Source organism: Taudactylus pleione, unplaced genomic scaffold, assembly GCF_031769625.1.
Source record: "Taudactylus pleione unplaced genomic scaffold, aTauple2 ptg000390l, whole genome shotgun sequence".
Taxonomy (NCBI): Eukaryota; Metazoa; Chordata; class Amphibia; order Anura; family Myobatrachidae; genus Taudactylus; species Taudactylus pleione.
The window spans coordinates 1645565-1660653 of record NW_028284791.1 but is presented as its reverse complement, the minus strand read 5'-3'; the positions used below and the strand labels follow the sequence as shown (position 1 = coordinate 1660653).

The 15089-nt window shown below is 44.3% G+C and overlaps 1 protein-coding gene across 1 annotated transcript; it reads left to right on the top strand.

Moving 5' to 3' along the window:
- Nucleotides 1–719: 719 nt before the first annotated feature.
- On the top strand, nt 720–1649 carry LOC148507634 (odorant receptor 131-2-like). Its single transcript, XM_088445808.1, has one exon. It carries the CDS (start codon nt 720–722, stop codon nt 1647–1649), a length of 930 nt encoding a protein of 309 aa, XP_088301934.1.
- The last annotated feature ends 13440 nt before the right edge of the window (nt 1650–15089 follow it).

Genomic DNA, 15089 nt, shown 5'->3' with positions numbered 1-15089 from the left:
CCCACCAAGAAAGGGGTCCCATCTCTCCCAAGCATGCCAGGCTTAGGATGAAGCCCGGGGATCTTCCCCGCACCCCTGGGCTGTGGGTACGGGGCCAATAGTAGTGAAAATAGTAATAAACTATAGTGTTTTACAGTGGAACTACAAGTCCCAGCAGGCGGTTGGCACCAGTACCCCTGCTGTAACTAAAATAGTGAAAAAAACCACAAGACAAACACACCATAGTAAGTACAATTTTATTGCATACAGCTACCTACCATAGTCACACATACTTACCTGCTGCCAGATGTTCTGTACCCTTGACCATTAGTATTCCAATGATTGTACCAGTAAAAAAAGTCCGATACTCACTAGGAATTTTTTTTACAGGTGCACCCATTGGAATTCTACTTGGAGACGTGGACAAAACATCTGGAAGCCGGTAAGTATGTATGAGTACGTGAATAAGGGGATAAGTGTATTGAATAAAGCTTTAACATTGTAGCAACAAATTTAAAAGCTATCAGTGGTGGCTTTCTGACTCGTAGCATGGAGCACATGGTCGATCCAAGACTACTGTAATTTCAAAATCCTTTCATACATGTCCAATGGATATATTCAAATCACAAGTACGGTAGATAGGTATAATTTATTTATGTTAGGACTATTTGTTCATCAGAAGCTCCATGTTTTCGTTTCTTCTTTCAGCAGAGAACATCAAGAGACATCAGCTCTTTGGTATGGCCAACTCCACCCAGCTTAGTGGCAACATGACGGCACAAGTCAGCAAGAACACACACCTAATAAGGATAGCTGCTTTAGTAGTGATGTTTTCCTTGTTCAGCATCTTCCTGTACTTCATGTGTGTTATACTGAATGCCTTCTTTACCGTTACTCATGTCCGGGAGAACCCTCGCTATATGCTATTTATACATATGCTTGTTAATGATCTGGGCTATTTAACTGTTGCATTTGTTCTCTTTACCTTTATTATGTATTTGGTGTACATACCTTTGCCGATTTGCTACACATTTCTCACCTACTCCACATGTGCATTTAGGATTACGCCATACAATTTGGCGGTCATGTCTTTGGAACGCTATGTGGCCATTTGCCATCCATTAAGACACGCAGAGTTGTGCACTGCACAGAGGTCTAGCTCTGCTATCGCAATTATGTGGACAGTGGGGCTCATTCCACAGCTCATTGATTTTATTGCATTTTGCTATTCTGTAGAAAAACGCGTCTTTTCATTCAATATCATCTGCAACTGGCCTGTATTAATAGTGAATGAGGTACAGGTAGTCTTAAGAACGCTAACCACTGTAATTAGCTTTACCACAGTTGGACTGATAATTGCCTTCACGTACATCAAAGTTATGCTGGTTGCTCGGAGGATTGCTACTGGGAAATCTGCTTCTAAGGCTGGAAGAACTGTCTTGCTCCACGCGTTTCAGCTCATGTTGTGCATGTTGTCTTTTACTTCTAGATATATTGAAAACTATTTGACTCCCTATTTTTACAGTATGCCATTGATCAACTTCTTCCTGCTTATGTGTATTCCCAGATTTATAAATCCATTAATTTATGGAGTTAGGGATGAAGTTCTTGGTAAACATATGAGAAGTGCACACTCACCATGGAGGTCTAGATCTGAAACAGTAAATTAAGGGAGACTTTAAATCAGAGTAAAGTAAAAGAAATATTCTAATTAGTTGGTCCAATAAAGTGAGTTTTGCTTCATTTGCAATCTCCATTCTATCCCTCAACTTCAAGGCAAATTAGTTTATTGCAGTTATTATAGGTAAATAACTGATTGTCTGACAACAGAGATTGAAGTATTTAAAAAGTTCACCTCAGATTTTCATTAAAAATATACAGTATATACAATAATTAAATTAAATTAAATTAAATAGCATACGAGCAAGTCCCTTGTGTCACCCAAACTAGGAACCAGCACAGGCAAAGGCTTTCATGCAAAAGCTTACCCCATCCTTAACACCATCAATATGTATTCATTCTACATTACCCAAACTCATGAATATTTATTATTATGCATTTCATGTTGACCTAAATTCTAAGAAATGGGCAGATATCATATTTTAAAGGAATACGTCCAAATTATGATTGGTCACAAGAGTTCATTACTTGAAACAATTCAAACATGATTGGTCTTTCCTCTTTGTCTTTCTTGGAATCAGGCAGACATCACCATTTTAAATAAGCAGTCTGTTTGTTTGAGCCAGCCTTGCTTTGAGACGTCGTTCCACTTTGGTTGACCACAATAACTTATTAGCAGATGTAGACACAGTGTGGGTTCATGATGACACCTGCAGTCACATAGAACTGACCACGTTGGAATGCATTTTGCCATGTTTAATACATTTAATTCTTTAAACAAGTTTTTGCTTCTTTCAAAGTAAAGTTTTATCATCTCTATAGATCACTTCAAGAGAAAATATAGATAATCCACATATTCACTTCTATCTTGGTTGAGACATTCTCTGCATCCTGTAACAACTCTTAAAAAAGCATGTTAAGATAACAAAGACAAAACACATTAATATGTAATTAAAAGGTTCATAAATCATTACTACTGTACTGAAAAGTATGGTATATGATCATTTAATGTGTTGAAGTATGCACACAGTGTATAAGACATAAGCACACTGCGTAATCAGCTAAATATGAGAAGCCATTAAAAAACATCTTATATTATTAGTTGCTAAATAATTACTGTTATACAAATGCCATTATACTCTTACATAATCTTATTCTTATTCCTATAACTATTGTGTTGGCAAAGCATAATATTCTATATAACTTCAATTAGCATTTATCCACCTATATTATGATAATCTTATGTTGTATTAAAATAGCAGATATCAGACATCGATTGTTTTAATTACTAAGGGTAATCGGTAATGCAGGAAAAGGAATAATGGGGGTCATTCAGACCCACTCGCGAGCGGCACTACGCTCGCAAGTGGGTCGATGTTCCCCACTGCGCATGCGCACGACGGAGGGAGCTCCGTCGTGCGCATGCGTGAGACCCGGCGAGCGACGGGCTTTCCATCGCTCGGGGTCTCGCACCAAAGGGGGCGTGCTGTCAATGCTGATTGACAGCACGGCCCCTTTGGTGGGCGTGCTGGGGGCGTGCCTGCCAGACGGAGGCGTTCCCATGGGAACGCCTACCGTCTGAAGCCGGCCCCACTGACATCACTAGTGATGTCAGTGGGAGTGATTTTGGTTCTGATAGAGCCAAAATCACTCCAGGGCTTGTGTTTGGGAAACCCGACCGCAGGGTTTACCTCGCAAGTCCGATGGTCGCGATGGTCAAGAGCATCGTGACCATCTTTTTGCATGCTCGTATATGCTGTGCGTGGTGACCCACAGCTATACGAGCATCCAGGAGGACGCTCCATTTTAATGGAGGAGGGCCCTGATTCAGAGCGAGCGCTCTGGTCAGAGCGTCCGGCTCTGAATCAGGCCCAATGTTCATTGTAACACTCAGCAAGCCCTGGGCCTACTGTACGGGTAGAACTGTGGAGTGCAGCGCTAACCTGGAGGACACCTGGGGAAATTAAAACAGCAGTGATCAGAGGGAGGGCTACCAATTTAAATTATTTCCTGTGTTACATTCATTATGCCTATGATTATGTATGGCTAAACATGTTCATATATTCCCCTTTTAAATAGTGTCTTTTTTAAACTTTGTACTCAGGAACAATAGCAGGTCATATATTCCAGGTCATGATTTGTAAATGTGAAAGTTAGCAATGAATACCCCTGAGCACCAGTTAGGTGGTTGGGAAAAGAAAATTTTAAGGACCTAAGGACTAAGGGCCTGACTCAGACCCGCTCGCAAGCGCACAGCGCTTGCAAGCGGGTCGATGGTCCCCCACTGCGCATGCGCCGACTCCAGCATGCGCATGCGCGAGACCCGCCGATCGACTGAACTTCAGTAGCTGCGTGGTCTCGTAACAAGACGGGGCGGCTGTTGATGGTGAGTGACAGCTCGCCCCATTTTGTAGGCGACAGGGGGGGTGGCTGCACAAAGGCAGGTGTTCCCTTAGGAACGCCTGGCGTTTGTGGACAGCCCTACTAACATCACTAGTGATGTCAGTAGTGGATTTCCTGCTCTATTAGAGAAGGGAGTCCACTCGGGTTTGCAGGAGCCGAGACCCTACCACAGGGTCTCGTTGCAAGCCCAATTGTCGCGATAATCACGATGGACTCCAGGCCGCTCGCTCAAGCTGTGGGTGGTCACCCACAGCTTTGCAAGTGGGCTGGAGAAAAAAAAAATAACACGCCCTGATTCAGAGCGAGCGCTTGCTAGCAGCGAGCGGCTCTGAATCAGGCCCTAAGTTTGAAAAACACTAATTTATGGGATAAAATGAAGTGCTTGATAAGCAAATGATAAATATGTACTCATCCAAGAGGTCCCCATCTTTAAAATGATACAGTGTGAATTAGGGAGGTTACTGTATCTTACATAGATATAAAATAGCTAATACAAAAATTTGGAGGTAAACTTCATAATTCTGCATAATTTGTATTTTTCATTCTTTGAAACACTCTAAACAGAACCTTACAGAGCGCCAGAGGTCATAAGAGTTAGTAATGTGTTTAATGCTACCACTGCAGATGTGACCTCATACACCCATCTTTTTGAGATGTGACTTCATACACCCATCTTTTTTGCGCCATTTGGCACGAGGCGCCTGGTGTGACAGGTGCTACACCAGGGTTAGCAATTCCCAGATTTACTTTTACTTTTTCCTGAATTTAGCATCTTATTTGGATTGTCTGTATATAAAGTCACTTACAGTGTCCTGGGCATTTAGGATCAGCATTTATGTCACAAAGGAATTGTTATAAAGTCACAGATTAAGCACAATGATACATGACGCGATGTATGGAGCGGGTCACTTCCTCCATCTTTTCCCTTGTTACCCAGGTTAGCATCCGATTTGCACACAGCTGCTGTATGCAGTGCCAGCACCAGAATACAGGGTAACCCTGCATTGGAGACAGAAGGGGGTATATTTACTAAAGTGCAGGTTTTTAGAAGTGGAGATGTTGCCCATAGCAACCGATCACATTCTAGCTATTATTCTCTATAAGGTGCTAGACAAATGTTAAGTAGAATCTGATTGGTTGCTATTGGCAACATCTCCACTGCTGAAAACTCTCACTTCAATAAATATGTGAATAATTATATAATATAAAACCATCATTCCAAATGGCTGGGGGGGGGGGGGGGGGGTTCAGAATCCACAATTAGTAGATAAAGTTTTTGAAGATGTCAAGAAAATGGACAGAGAGGGTTTAGTACCATATAAAATCAAAACTACTGAAATAAAGGAAAATGGGCTGTATTGTATCACCCAATACTCTGTGTCCACCCACAGAATGGAAAAAATGCTCCAAAAACACTGGCACCTCCTAAGAAAAGATAGGACAATGGGGAATGTGATAACAGACCACACTAATATGGTGCTCAGAAAGACACCTACATTAAAATTCAGATCTTCTAATTTTATTATTCTGGCAAATATTCTAAGCACAAGAATTCCATCTATAGATGTGACCTCATACACTGCGGCTTCAGTCATGCCAAACAGCCCCCCTCAGCCCCCCCGGTCCCGGGCAACTTGGCTGCGTCATTTGCACAAATAAAACAGCTGGAAGTGACAAAACTACTTTGCTAGATTACACCGATCCAATTGATGTGCGGCATTTGTACATCTATGTGAGCTTGAGTCTGAATCTGTAAATGAAGTGCTGCAATACAGCGACCGCGGCTTTTTCTCACGCTACATACTGTTGTGCTTCATCTGCGACTTTGTAAATAACGTATTTAACACAAATTCTTGTGCGGTTCAAGCCTCAACCTCGCATCTCTAGTACACTATAAGTGCATAAGTGGCGTTTCTCTGTGTCTGTGGTGCGAATAAGATGCAACATTTAAAGAAAAGTACAGTACGCTGCACCTCTTGGAGGAACTGAGGGCCCGATTCAGAGCCGCTCGTAAGCGGCCGCTCGTTCACTCCGAGCGATGTTCACACATCTGCGCATGCGTATGGGTCGTAATGCGCATGCGCAAACCAGTCATTGCGGTCGAAAATCAAGCGGTCGCAAAATAGCGAGTGCCTGCTAATTTGAGTGAGGATGAAAACGGGGAGTGGAGATCCGAACGCAGGCATGCCTAACGGTCAAAACGGGCGTTTTAAGGGTGTGCATAATTAACAAAGCAGCGTCATCGATCACGTCACTTGGTTGTTTCTTAGCCTGAACTGTTCGCATGATTGCAGTAGGAAAATCCAACCACAAGCACTGCGAGCAGTTCAGACACCTTTCGAAGTACTCGATTAATCAAATAAATAGCGGAGATGACGTAGGATGCGAGCGGCCAGGGGGCGTCTTTACAAAATAGCGAGGGCATTTTTCGTTCGCTCGCCCAGACATAGAGGCGTCAACAGACCGCAAAGAGCGAGCGCTCAATTTAAATAGCCGGCCCCTTTTTCTGAACGAGCGAGCGCTAATAGCGTCCGGCTCTGAATCAGGCCCTCAGTCATGTCAGATGTCTCACGACATATGGTGTTTAGATGCTAGGTATATGGTATATGAGGACATATATGTACATAGTATTTCGCAACATTATAAACACGCACAACATTATAAGAACACCCAACATTGTCACTGTAATCCTAGGGGCCGTATCCTGCCATCGATGGGTATATCCAATTTAACCCAAAGTCTGGCACTTAACAGTAGTTTTGTTTTGCCTTCCTCAGGCAGGCTAAACTAAATCCCTGAAAAGCAAGCATTATTTCAGGGATCACTGCTCCAAAGTACACGGATCCGCGTCTTTTTGTGGATCCTAGCTGTTTTCAGCAAAGAAACGGTAATTTTCCGAACTAAAAAAAAGCCTATAATTGGATAGCTTGATAATGACCATCAGGCTTTTATCACGATAAAAGCCAGTTTTTTCTCATGTGAGAACTTGCCGCAGGTAATAGGATACCCCCCTAGGTGTTTCAAATTTGTGTTGGTTTGCAAAGTGGACAGGAACTGGAGAGGAGCTGATTGTATAAAAAGAATAATGAAGGAGCAATCAATGTGAGTATTAGAACAGTTTAGCACCTGATGGCCTAAATATACATTCTGAACTCAAATTGAGAAAGTCAAGAACCTCATAGTGACCATGGGCGGATTGGAAGGTATTTTCTACGGGAAAAATCCCGGTGGGCCGACTGGATGTGGGGCTGCTTTTCTGTTGAGGCTACGCCCCATTATTTGTGTCACCAGCCTGATGTAGAGACCACTTTGTGTTTTTTCACAGGCGCACCCGGCTGCCTGTCAGCTATGTGTGGCCGTGCCTTAGCCTCTCGCGAGAAGAGGCTAGCGGCAGCCTGCTTAAGCCCCGCCCAGCATGCTGCCAGCATCACACGCCACAAAGAACTTAACTAGATCGGAAGTGGCGTGGCCCGCTAGTGACAGCGGCCATTGGCGTGCCCGCGACGCGATGGAGATAAATTGCAGCGGGGGTGGGGGGCCATGCAGGCAGTCTGTTAGCCCGATCATCTCCTCTCTACTCTTCCCTCCCCAGGTTGTGAAGTGTCAAGTTTAATTTCACAGCCTGGGGAGAGGGCAGAGCGCAGAGGAGACAATCTGGCTAGGTGCAGCAGGGCAGACTTGCAGTGCACTGTGCAGGGCAATAGGGCTGGGAGATGGAGTGAGACTCAGGATGTCTGGGGTGGGGGCTCTGGTAAGGGGAGAATAAGAACATCTGTCTAAGGGGGAGGCCGGAGGGAAGTTGATCTGTCTAAGGGGGAGGAGAGATCTACAGGGGAGATATGCTGAAATTGTGGGAGACAATCTTTCCCTGGGGGGAAGGGGGGTTGCTATACTGAGATCAGATGACCTGTCTGTGGGGTGGGGTGGGCTCATTTTGTTCTAAGGGGAGATATTTTGTGGGGGGGCTTTTATACTGAGATGATCTGTTTGGGGTGGGGTGGGCTCATTTTGTTTTAAGGGGAGATGATATTTCTGTGGGGGGTCTGCTATACTAGGGAGAGATGATTTGTCTGTGGGGAAGGGGCTCTGCTACTCTAGGGGTGGGGGAGATGATGATCTGTCTGTGGGGAGGGGGCTCAAGTATACTAGGGGCGGGGGAGATGATGATCTGTCTGTGGGGAGGGGGCTCTGGTATACTAGGGGTGGGGGAATGATGATCTGTCTGTGGGGAGGGGGCTCTGGTATACTAGGGGTGGGGGAGATGATGATCGGTCTGTGGGGAGGGGGCTCTGGTATACTAGGGTTGGGGGAGATGATGACCTGTCTGTGGGGAGGGGGCTCTGATATGCTAGGTGTGGGGGAGATGATGACCTGTCTGTGGGGAGAGGGCTCTGCTAAACTAGGGGCAGGGGAGATGATGATCTGTCTGTGGGGAGGGGGCTCTGGTATACTAAGGGTGGGGGAGATGATGACTGGTCTGTGGGGAGAAGGCTCTGCTATACTAGGGGCGGGGGAGATGATGATCTGTATGGGGGAGGGGCAGCTGCTATACTAATGGAGGGGAGATGATGATCTGTCTGTAGGGGAGGGGGGTCTGCTATACTATGGGAGATAATCTGTGGGGAGGGTGGTATTCTGTGCTAAGGGGAGATGACCTGAGTGTGAGAAAGAAGGGCTATTCTGTGCTAGGGCAGGAAGACGCCACTGAGGAGATGCAGGATGATGGCGCTGGGGAGGCGCAGGATGATGGTGACTGGGAGATGCAGGAGGATGGCACTGTGGGGAGACACAGGTGGATGATGTCAGTGAGAATAGGGGGTGGCACTGGAGAGGCGCAGGGGGATAGCACTGAAGAAACACATGTGATCTCAGCATGAATAGTGATCACTGACTCAAGAAACTGCCTGCCCAAGAAGGATCAATTTCTTCAGAGGTTCCCCGCTACAGAGAGATCATATAGGTAAGAAAATACTCATTCACATACTCGGGATTGGGGGCATGGCTATCATCTCCTGGAGCGGTGGGCATGCCCCCAGCATGAAAAAAGGGGGGAGTGGCTTGTGGGCATAGCATTTCTCATTAGGCCACACCCCTTGTAATTAGGCCCCACCCACTTTTCCGTGCACGCGCCACAGTCGAGTGCACATAGGGCCTCTTCCACATTTTTTCCAGGGCCACTTTACATTCCCAATCCACCCCTGATAGTGACTGCATCCCCTTTCTAAATAATGCAATATAGTCCCCCGCCCCTCAGTTTGCCTCTGTCCCCTCCTGCTTAATAACTGACCAGTTCAACTCTACAGCTCATTATGATAACAGCTGGCACCAACAAATGAGTCTCCACCTCCCATGGGACTCTGATGGCATTGGGTAAGAACCCGAAAGTTGGACTCTGACAAAACTAGAAATATGTACCGTACTCATAGAGACCATCCATAATAAGGCATATCACCTGGAATTATTTTCCTGCACTGAGTAGTGCATAATATAAACTGGTCTATTTGGAGTTACTCCTGGCTCATGGAAGATGAGGTGCACCGATATTGCTTTTGCCTTTGTGTGCACCACTCTTATCTATATGTCACTACCATGGAGGAGTAGTAATGCTTTTGCAGGTTCATAGAAAGCTTCATACTGCGTAATGGACAGAATGTACAATGTATGATTATATTCACATTCTCTCACATGCTTCAACAGCAGGAAGTGCAAAGGAATCTAGTGTCCATGGGTGTGACTAAATTCACCTGAACAGTGTACGAGCCTTGTGCCTCCTAAAAGAGTGTGTGTTTATCGAAAAAGCCCAGACAATGGTGTCAGCAAGGCGTCCTCTTTTTGGGTTTTCTGCCAATGGGACTCAGACATAAGCAGATCTGCCATCAGGGGGGGACTGCCGGGACTGGAGTCCCGGGCCCGGACCCTGGAAGAAGGGGAGGGCCCACTTGCTTATACTGCTGGCTGCAAAGCCTGCAGCCCCACACTACCCCTTTAACAAAAGCCCGCCCACTGCCGCCACCAGCCCAGTTCCCATTAAGTAAATGGAGGCTGGGCTGCTCCACCAACCTACATCTACAGGACACGCTGCTGTTAAATAAAGCTTGCTCTGGACGTGTGTGACGTCATGACATCGCGCTGCACCACTGGAGGGAGAGGTCGGAGGAGCCATGACGCCGACGAGTGAGGAACAGGTCTGCTGGGGGAGAAGAGGAGAAGAAGGGACTCGGAGCCTTTAAGGAAATAAGTGTGAAAAATCTGGGAAGGGCAGTCAGGCCTGGTCCAGACATTTTTAATCGGAGGGAGAGAGAAAGGGGGGTGGGGGGGCAGGGGCATAGAGAGGGAGGCGAGCGGGTACAAATTACCTGGGCCTGGGCTTGCTGGAGGGGCCCAGCGGGGGCCCGGGTCCGGCAGCACTCCCCCCCTCTTACATCACACAGCAGCCCAGAGTCTATAGCGCATGCACATTTCTCCGGGAAAATGGCCACAGCAGCCATTTTCCCTATTCTGCGCATGCACAATCGACGGGAAAATGGCCGCAGCGGCCATTTTCCAGACGTTTTAACAGGCGGAGACACCGGAGCCAACATTGGACTCTTGAGAGGTAAGTTTTATGGGTGCAGGGTGTGCGATGTGGGCCCCCCCTAGACCCAGGGGCCCGTGTGTCCCGCACACCCTGCACCCATTATAATTACGCCCCTGAATGTGACATAGCAGGGTACTACTTAGCCAAACCCCTGTCTGAGAATACAGTCCACCTGTGAAGCAAAAAGTACCTGCTTGGTACGAGTGTACCAAGAGTAGAGGGTAAATTTACTAAGATGGGAGTTCTATTTAAGAAGTGAGATTGCCCATAGCAACCAATCAGATTATACTTCTCATTTATCTAACACCTTCTGGAAGATAATACCTGGAATCTGATTGGTTACTTTTTAATAGAGCTCCCATCTTAGTAAATTTACCCCTTGGAGAGAGATGTATGTGGTTAGTTGTTTGCCGCCGTCAAGACCATCACGACCATCGGGCTTGTGACGAGACCCTTGCGGTAGGGTCTTGTTGGCCGCAAGCCCGGAGTGCTTTTGGCTCTATCAGAGCCAAAAACACTCCCACTGACATCACTAGTGATGTCAGTGGGGCCGGACCCAGACGGTAGGCGTTCCCATGGGAACGCCTCCATCTGGGCAGCCATGCCCCCGGCATGCCCACCAAAGGGGGCGTGCTGTCACTCACCATCGACAGCATGCCCCCTTTGGTGCGAGACCCGGAGCGACGGCATCCTCGTTGCTATCCGGGTCTCGCGCATGCGCACGACGGAGCAGCCTCCGTCGTGCGCATGTGCACTCGGGCAACATCGACCCGCTTGCGAGCACTCAGCGCTCGTGAGCGGGTCTGAATCAGGCCCTGAGTAACAATGTCACTCACCACTCCCTTAGGTGGAATAGCATAGATTTCCAGAAATCCTGGCTTGCAATTAACCCTTGGTTGGTAATCCGGTGTAATACAACTCCTTTGGAGTTGGAGTAAATGGTAGAACAGTGTGGAGTAAATGGTAGAACAGTGTGGAGTAAATGATTGAAGCTCGCTGATAATCCACAAGCTGTGCCAGCAGAATAAGCACCAGCAGAGCGCGGTCAGCCTCCGGCAGTGCGGCCCGCTTGTGACTCCACGCTGCTATCTCCTTCACTTTCAGCTCCCGCTCAGCACAAGGATTGGCGGAGGCCCCGGACAGCAGCACCAGCAGCTTATTAGTCAAAACCAAGGTAAGTATGCTGTTATAGATAGGATACAGCGGCTGAATGGAATAGTCCAGTAAGGTGGCCATAATGAATCCCAGCATTACTGCAGATACTAAGATGTTCCTTTAACTAGTTTCTCCCCTCTCACAGGGGTTTTATCAAAAGGTCATATCAACCCTGTGCACATAGGAAGGCTATTTAAATCAGTAAGCGCCAATCAAATCCTACATGCAACAGCAGTTGTCAATTAACTCTTCTTTAGTTAGAAATTAGCTGAACAATTCACACATTCAGAGTTCACCTATTAAAAGGAACTCTTAAAGGATATTACTCATAGGAAGATAATGTAACCCAATTAATTCACATACATATATACCATATAATATATAAAACCACTATATCCTCTGTTGGATGAAATATCTACTAATAATAAACGTAAAAATAAAATCATTTCATTACAAATAATATAAATATTAATGAGAATATATTAATTAGATACAGAAAAATGTGTCTAATGTGCATACATATGTATCCACAAATAGACTCATATGCATACATACTGTATAGAAATACACACCCACAAATAAGCATGTACATGAATGTACACACACATATAATGAGACAGAAAAACAAAAAGAAAAATAACGGAAATAATGAAAGAAAGGATAAATATATAATAAAAAAGGGGAAAAATATATAGTGTTGAATCTAACACATCCCGAGTGCTATACATTTATCATTCCTATAAATTAGGGAAAATAAAGACAAATCCGGTCTATCCATGGGCTGATATGAACACCAAATCTATTGAGAACATAATTCTGCCCCAGCCTTCTACCCCCATGTTAAAAAATCAGAAATCAAGTTCAACAGTTTCCTTCAACCCCTCTGGAAACAGAGTTCAAAAGGAGTGTATCCAGAGAGCTTCTCAGACACACAACTTACGATATCTGTCACACCCTCTTGGAGTGGGGGGGATTGATTCTATGCCTATTATCATAAGACCCTTGGGGTCACTTGAATATTGTAGCTTGAAATGTCTTGAAACACTGTGTTTATCCAAACCATTTAGAATGTTCCTACGATGTTCTAGGAACCTGGTTTCTAATTATCTTGTTGTACGCCCTACCTAGTGTAATTTACAGGGACACTGTAACAAATATATTACATAAATGCTGTTACAATTAATAAATGACTTAATTGGAAACTTGGTTTTAGAGTGTTTAGAGAAAAAGAATAGAGTCCTATGTTGAATGAAACTACAGGTGATGCACCGTGACTGAGCACATTTGAAGCAACCCACAATCTTAGAGGGCCATTTTGATGTCATAGAAAACACTTCTGTTTTCTTTTTAAAGTTCTTAAGACTATCTGCCTTTTTAAAGACAATTCTTGGTTTAATATCCAATTCATTTTTCAAGAGAGGGTCTAAACGTAATATTTTATAATTCTCATTGAAAATCTTTCTAATTTTATAAGAGCAACTATTATATTTGGAAATAAAGATACTAGACTTGTCGATATTAGATTTCTGTCTTTGTTTATTAGAAGATTCTAAAAGAACTTTACGATCCAAATCTTCAATTTTTTTCAAGGAACCTTGTAATAATGATTCAGGGTAATTTCTATCCTTAAAAATATCAAGAAGATTCGCAGCTTGTTCAGAAAATGTATCTTTAGAAGAACAATTGCAGCGTAAACGCCTAAACTGGCCCGAGGAGATATTATCCAACCATTTTTTATTATGATTACTTGTATAATCAATATAATTATTAGTATCTACTTCTTTATGGTAGGTACTTGTTTGAATTGTGCCATCAGTAATGGTGAGCCTAATATCCAAGAAAGTGATAGTGGAAAGGTGAAAAGTGCTAGTGAATTTAAGATTATAATCATTGTGATTCAGAAAATCCAAAAATTCTAATATGGAATCATCATCACCATCCCAAATAAAAAACAAATCAGCTATAAAACATTTATAGAGGACCAGGTTCATGCCGAATCTCTCCCCCCAGATTAAACACTCCCCAAGATGACCCATATAGAGGTTTGCGAAACTCTGCATGAACCTGGTCCCCATTGCTATACCACTGCGCTGCAAATAGTGAATACGATTAAAAATAAAATTATTGTGAGTCAAAATAAAGTGAATAGATGATAAAATAATATCACAATGTGCCCTCTCCTTCTCGATATTATTTTGTAAATAAGATTCCACTGCTTTTATCCCTTCTGTATGAGGTATATTCATATATAACGAACACACATCGCATGTAAGGAACCTATAGTGTGGTAACCATTTAATGGTAGAAATAGAGTTTAAAAAATCAGTGGTATCCTTATGGTGTGATCTAAGAGTGAGAACATGGGGTTGTAAAAAGTGATCAACGTAAAAAGATAAGTTTGCAGTGAGGGAACCCACTTCTGAAATAATAGGCTGACCAGGTGGATTGTGCAGGGATTTGTGAATTTTGTGGAGGTGGTAGTAAGTGGATGTGATAGGATGTGTAGGATATAGGAAAGGTTCCTGGACTGTACACCCTGAATATATATAATGGGAGGTGCTACCTGATGAGACTAATTGCAGGCACAGAAACAGACAAATCTCAGGTGCACAACTCCAAATTACTGATAATATATAAATGCAATAAAATTTTGCAATCAATAGAGGTTTTGAGCATGGAGTCTGGTAATGTATATGCACACTAGTATTAGGCACAATTCTAGGTAAGTCCAACAAGTTAAATACTGTAGTGCAACTTTGGTTCATTTTTGGGGCGTGGGTCCCCCTGGTTTGCTTTGGTTGATCTGTTTCAGGGCACTGCATTATAACACATTTTTCTTTTATAACACATTTTAACCCTTCACTGTTTGTTTATTATACATGTACTTCACTTTTTTATTTTCATTCTTTATATGCAGCTGTGGCTGCCCTTAACTATCTATTTTACACTGCACATTTCTTACTATGGCGGTGCCCTGGGGCTGCTTAGCTGGGCGAGTTTGGGGGGTGTCCTGCGCTCTGGATTTGAACCCTAGTATGTTAGGAACCTACCCTAAATAAATGGAATATTACTGTCCTAATTTTTTACATACACAGTTCTACCACAGGTTCTATCAAGATTTTCACATATGCTATCTGAATTTTGCTGTTATCTATGGTTTAGTGTGAAATGGATGGAGGTGAGGTAACAGAGAAAGGAGAAAGGGAGCAGGGCATAGTGGTGGGGTAGTACGGCCATGCTGGGGGAGGAACACATGGAAATGGAGGAAAGGGAGAGGTGGGTGAGGGAAGCCGAGGGGTGAAAGGGAGACAGAGGAGGTGAGAGGGGGTGAGGAGTAGGTGGAAGAGACTAGGGT

Bases quoted from the DNA above. Each gene is read 5' to 3' on its own strand.
- LOC148507634 (XM_088445808.1), top strand. From the start codon at position 720: ATGGCCAACTCCACCCAGCTTAGTGGCAACATGACGGCACAAGTCAGC.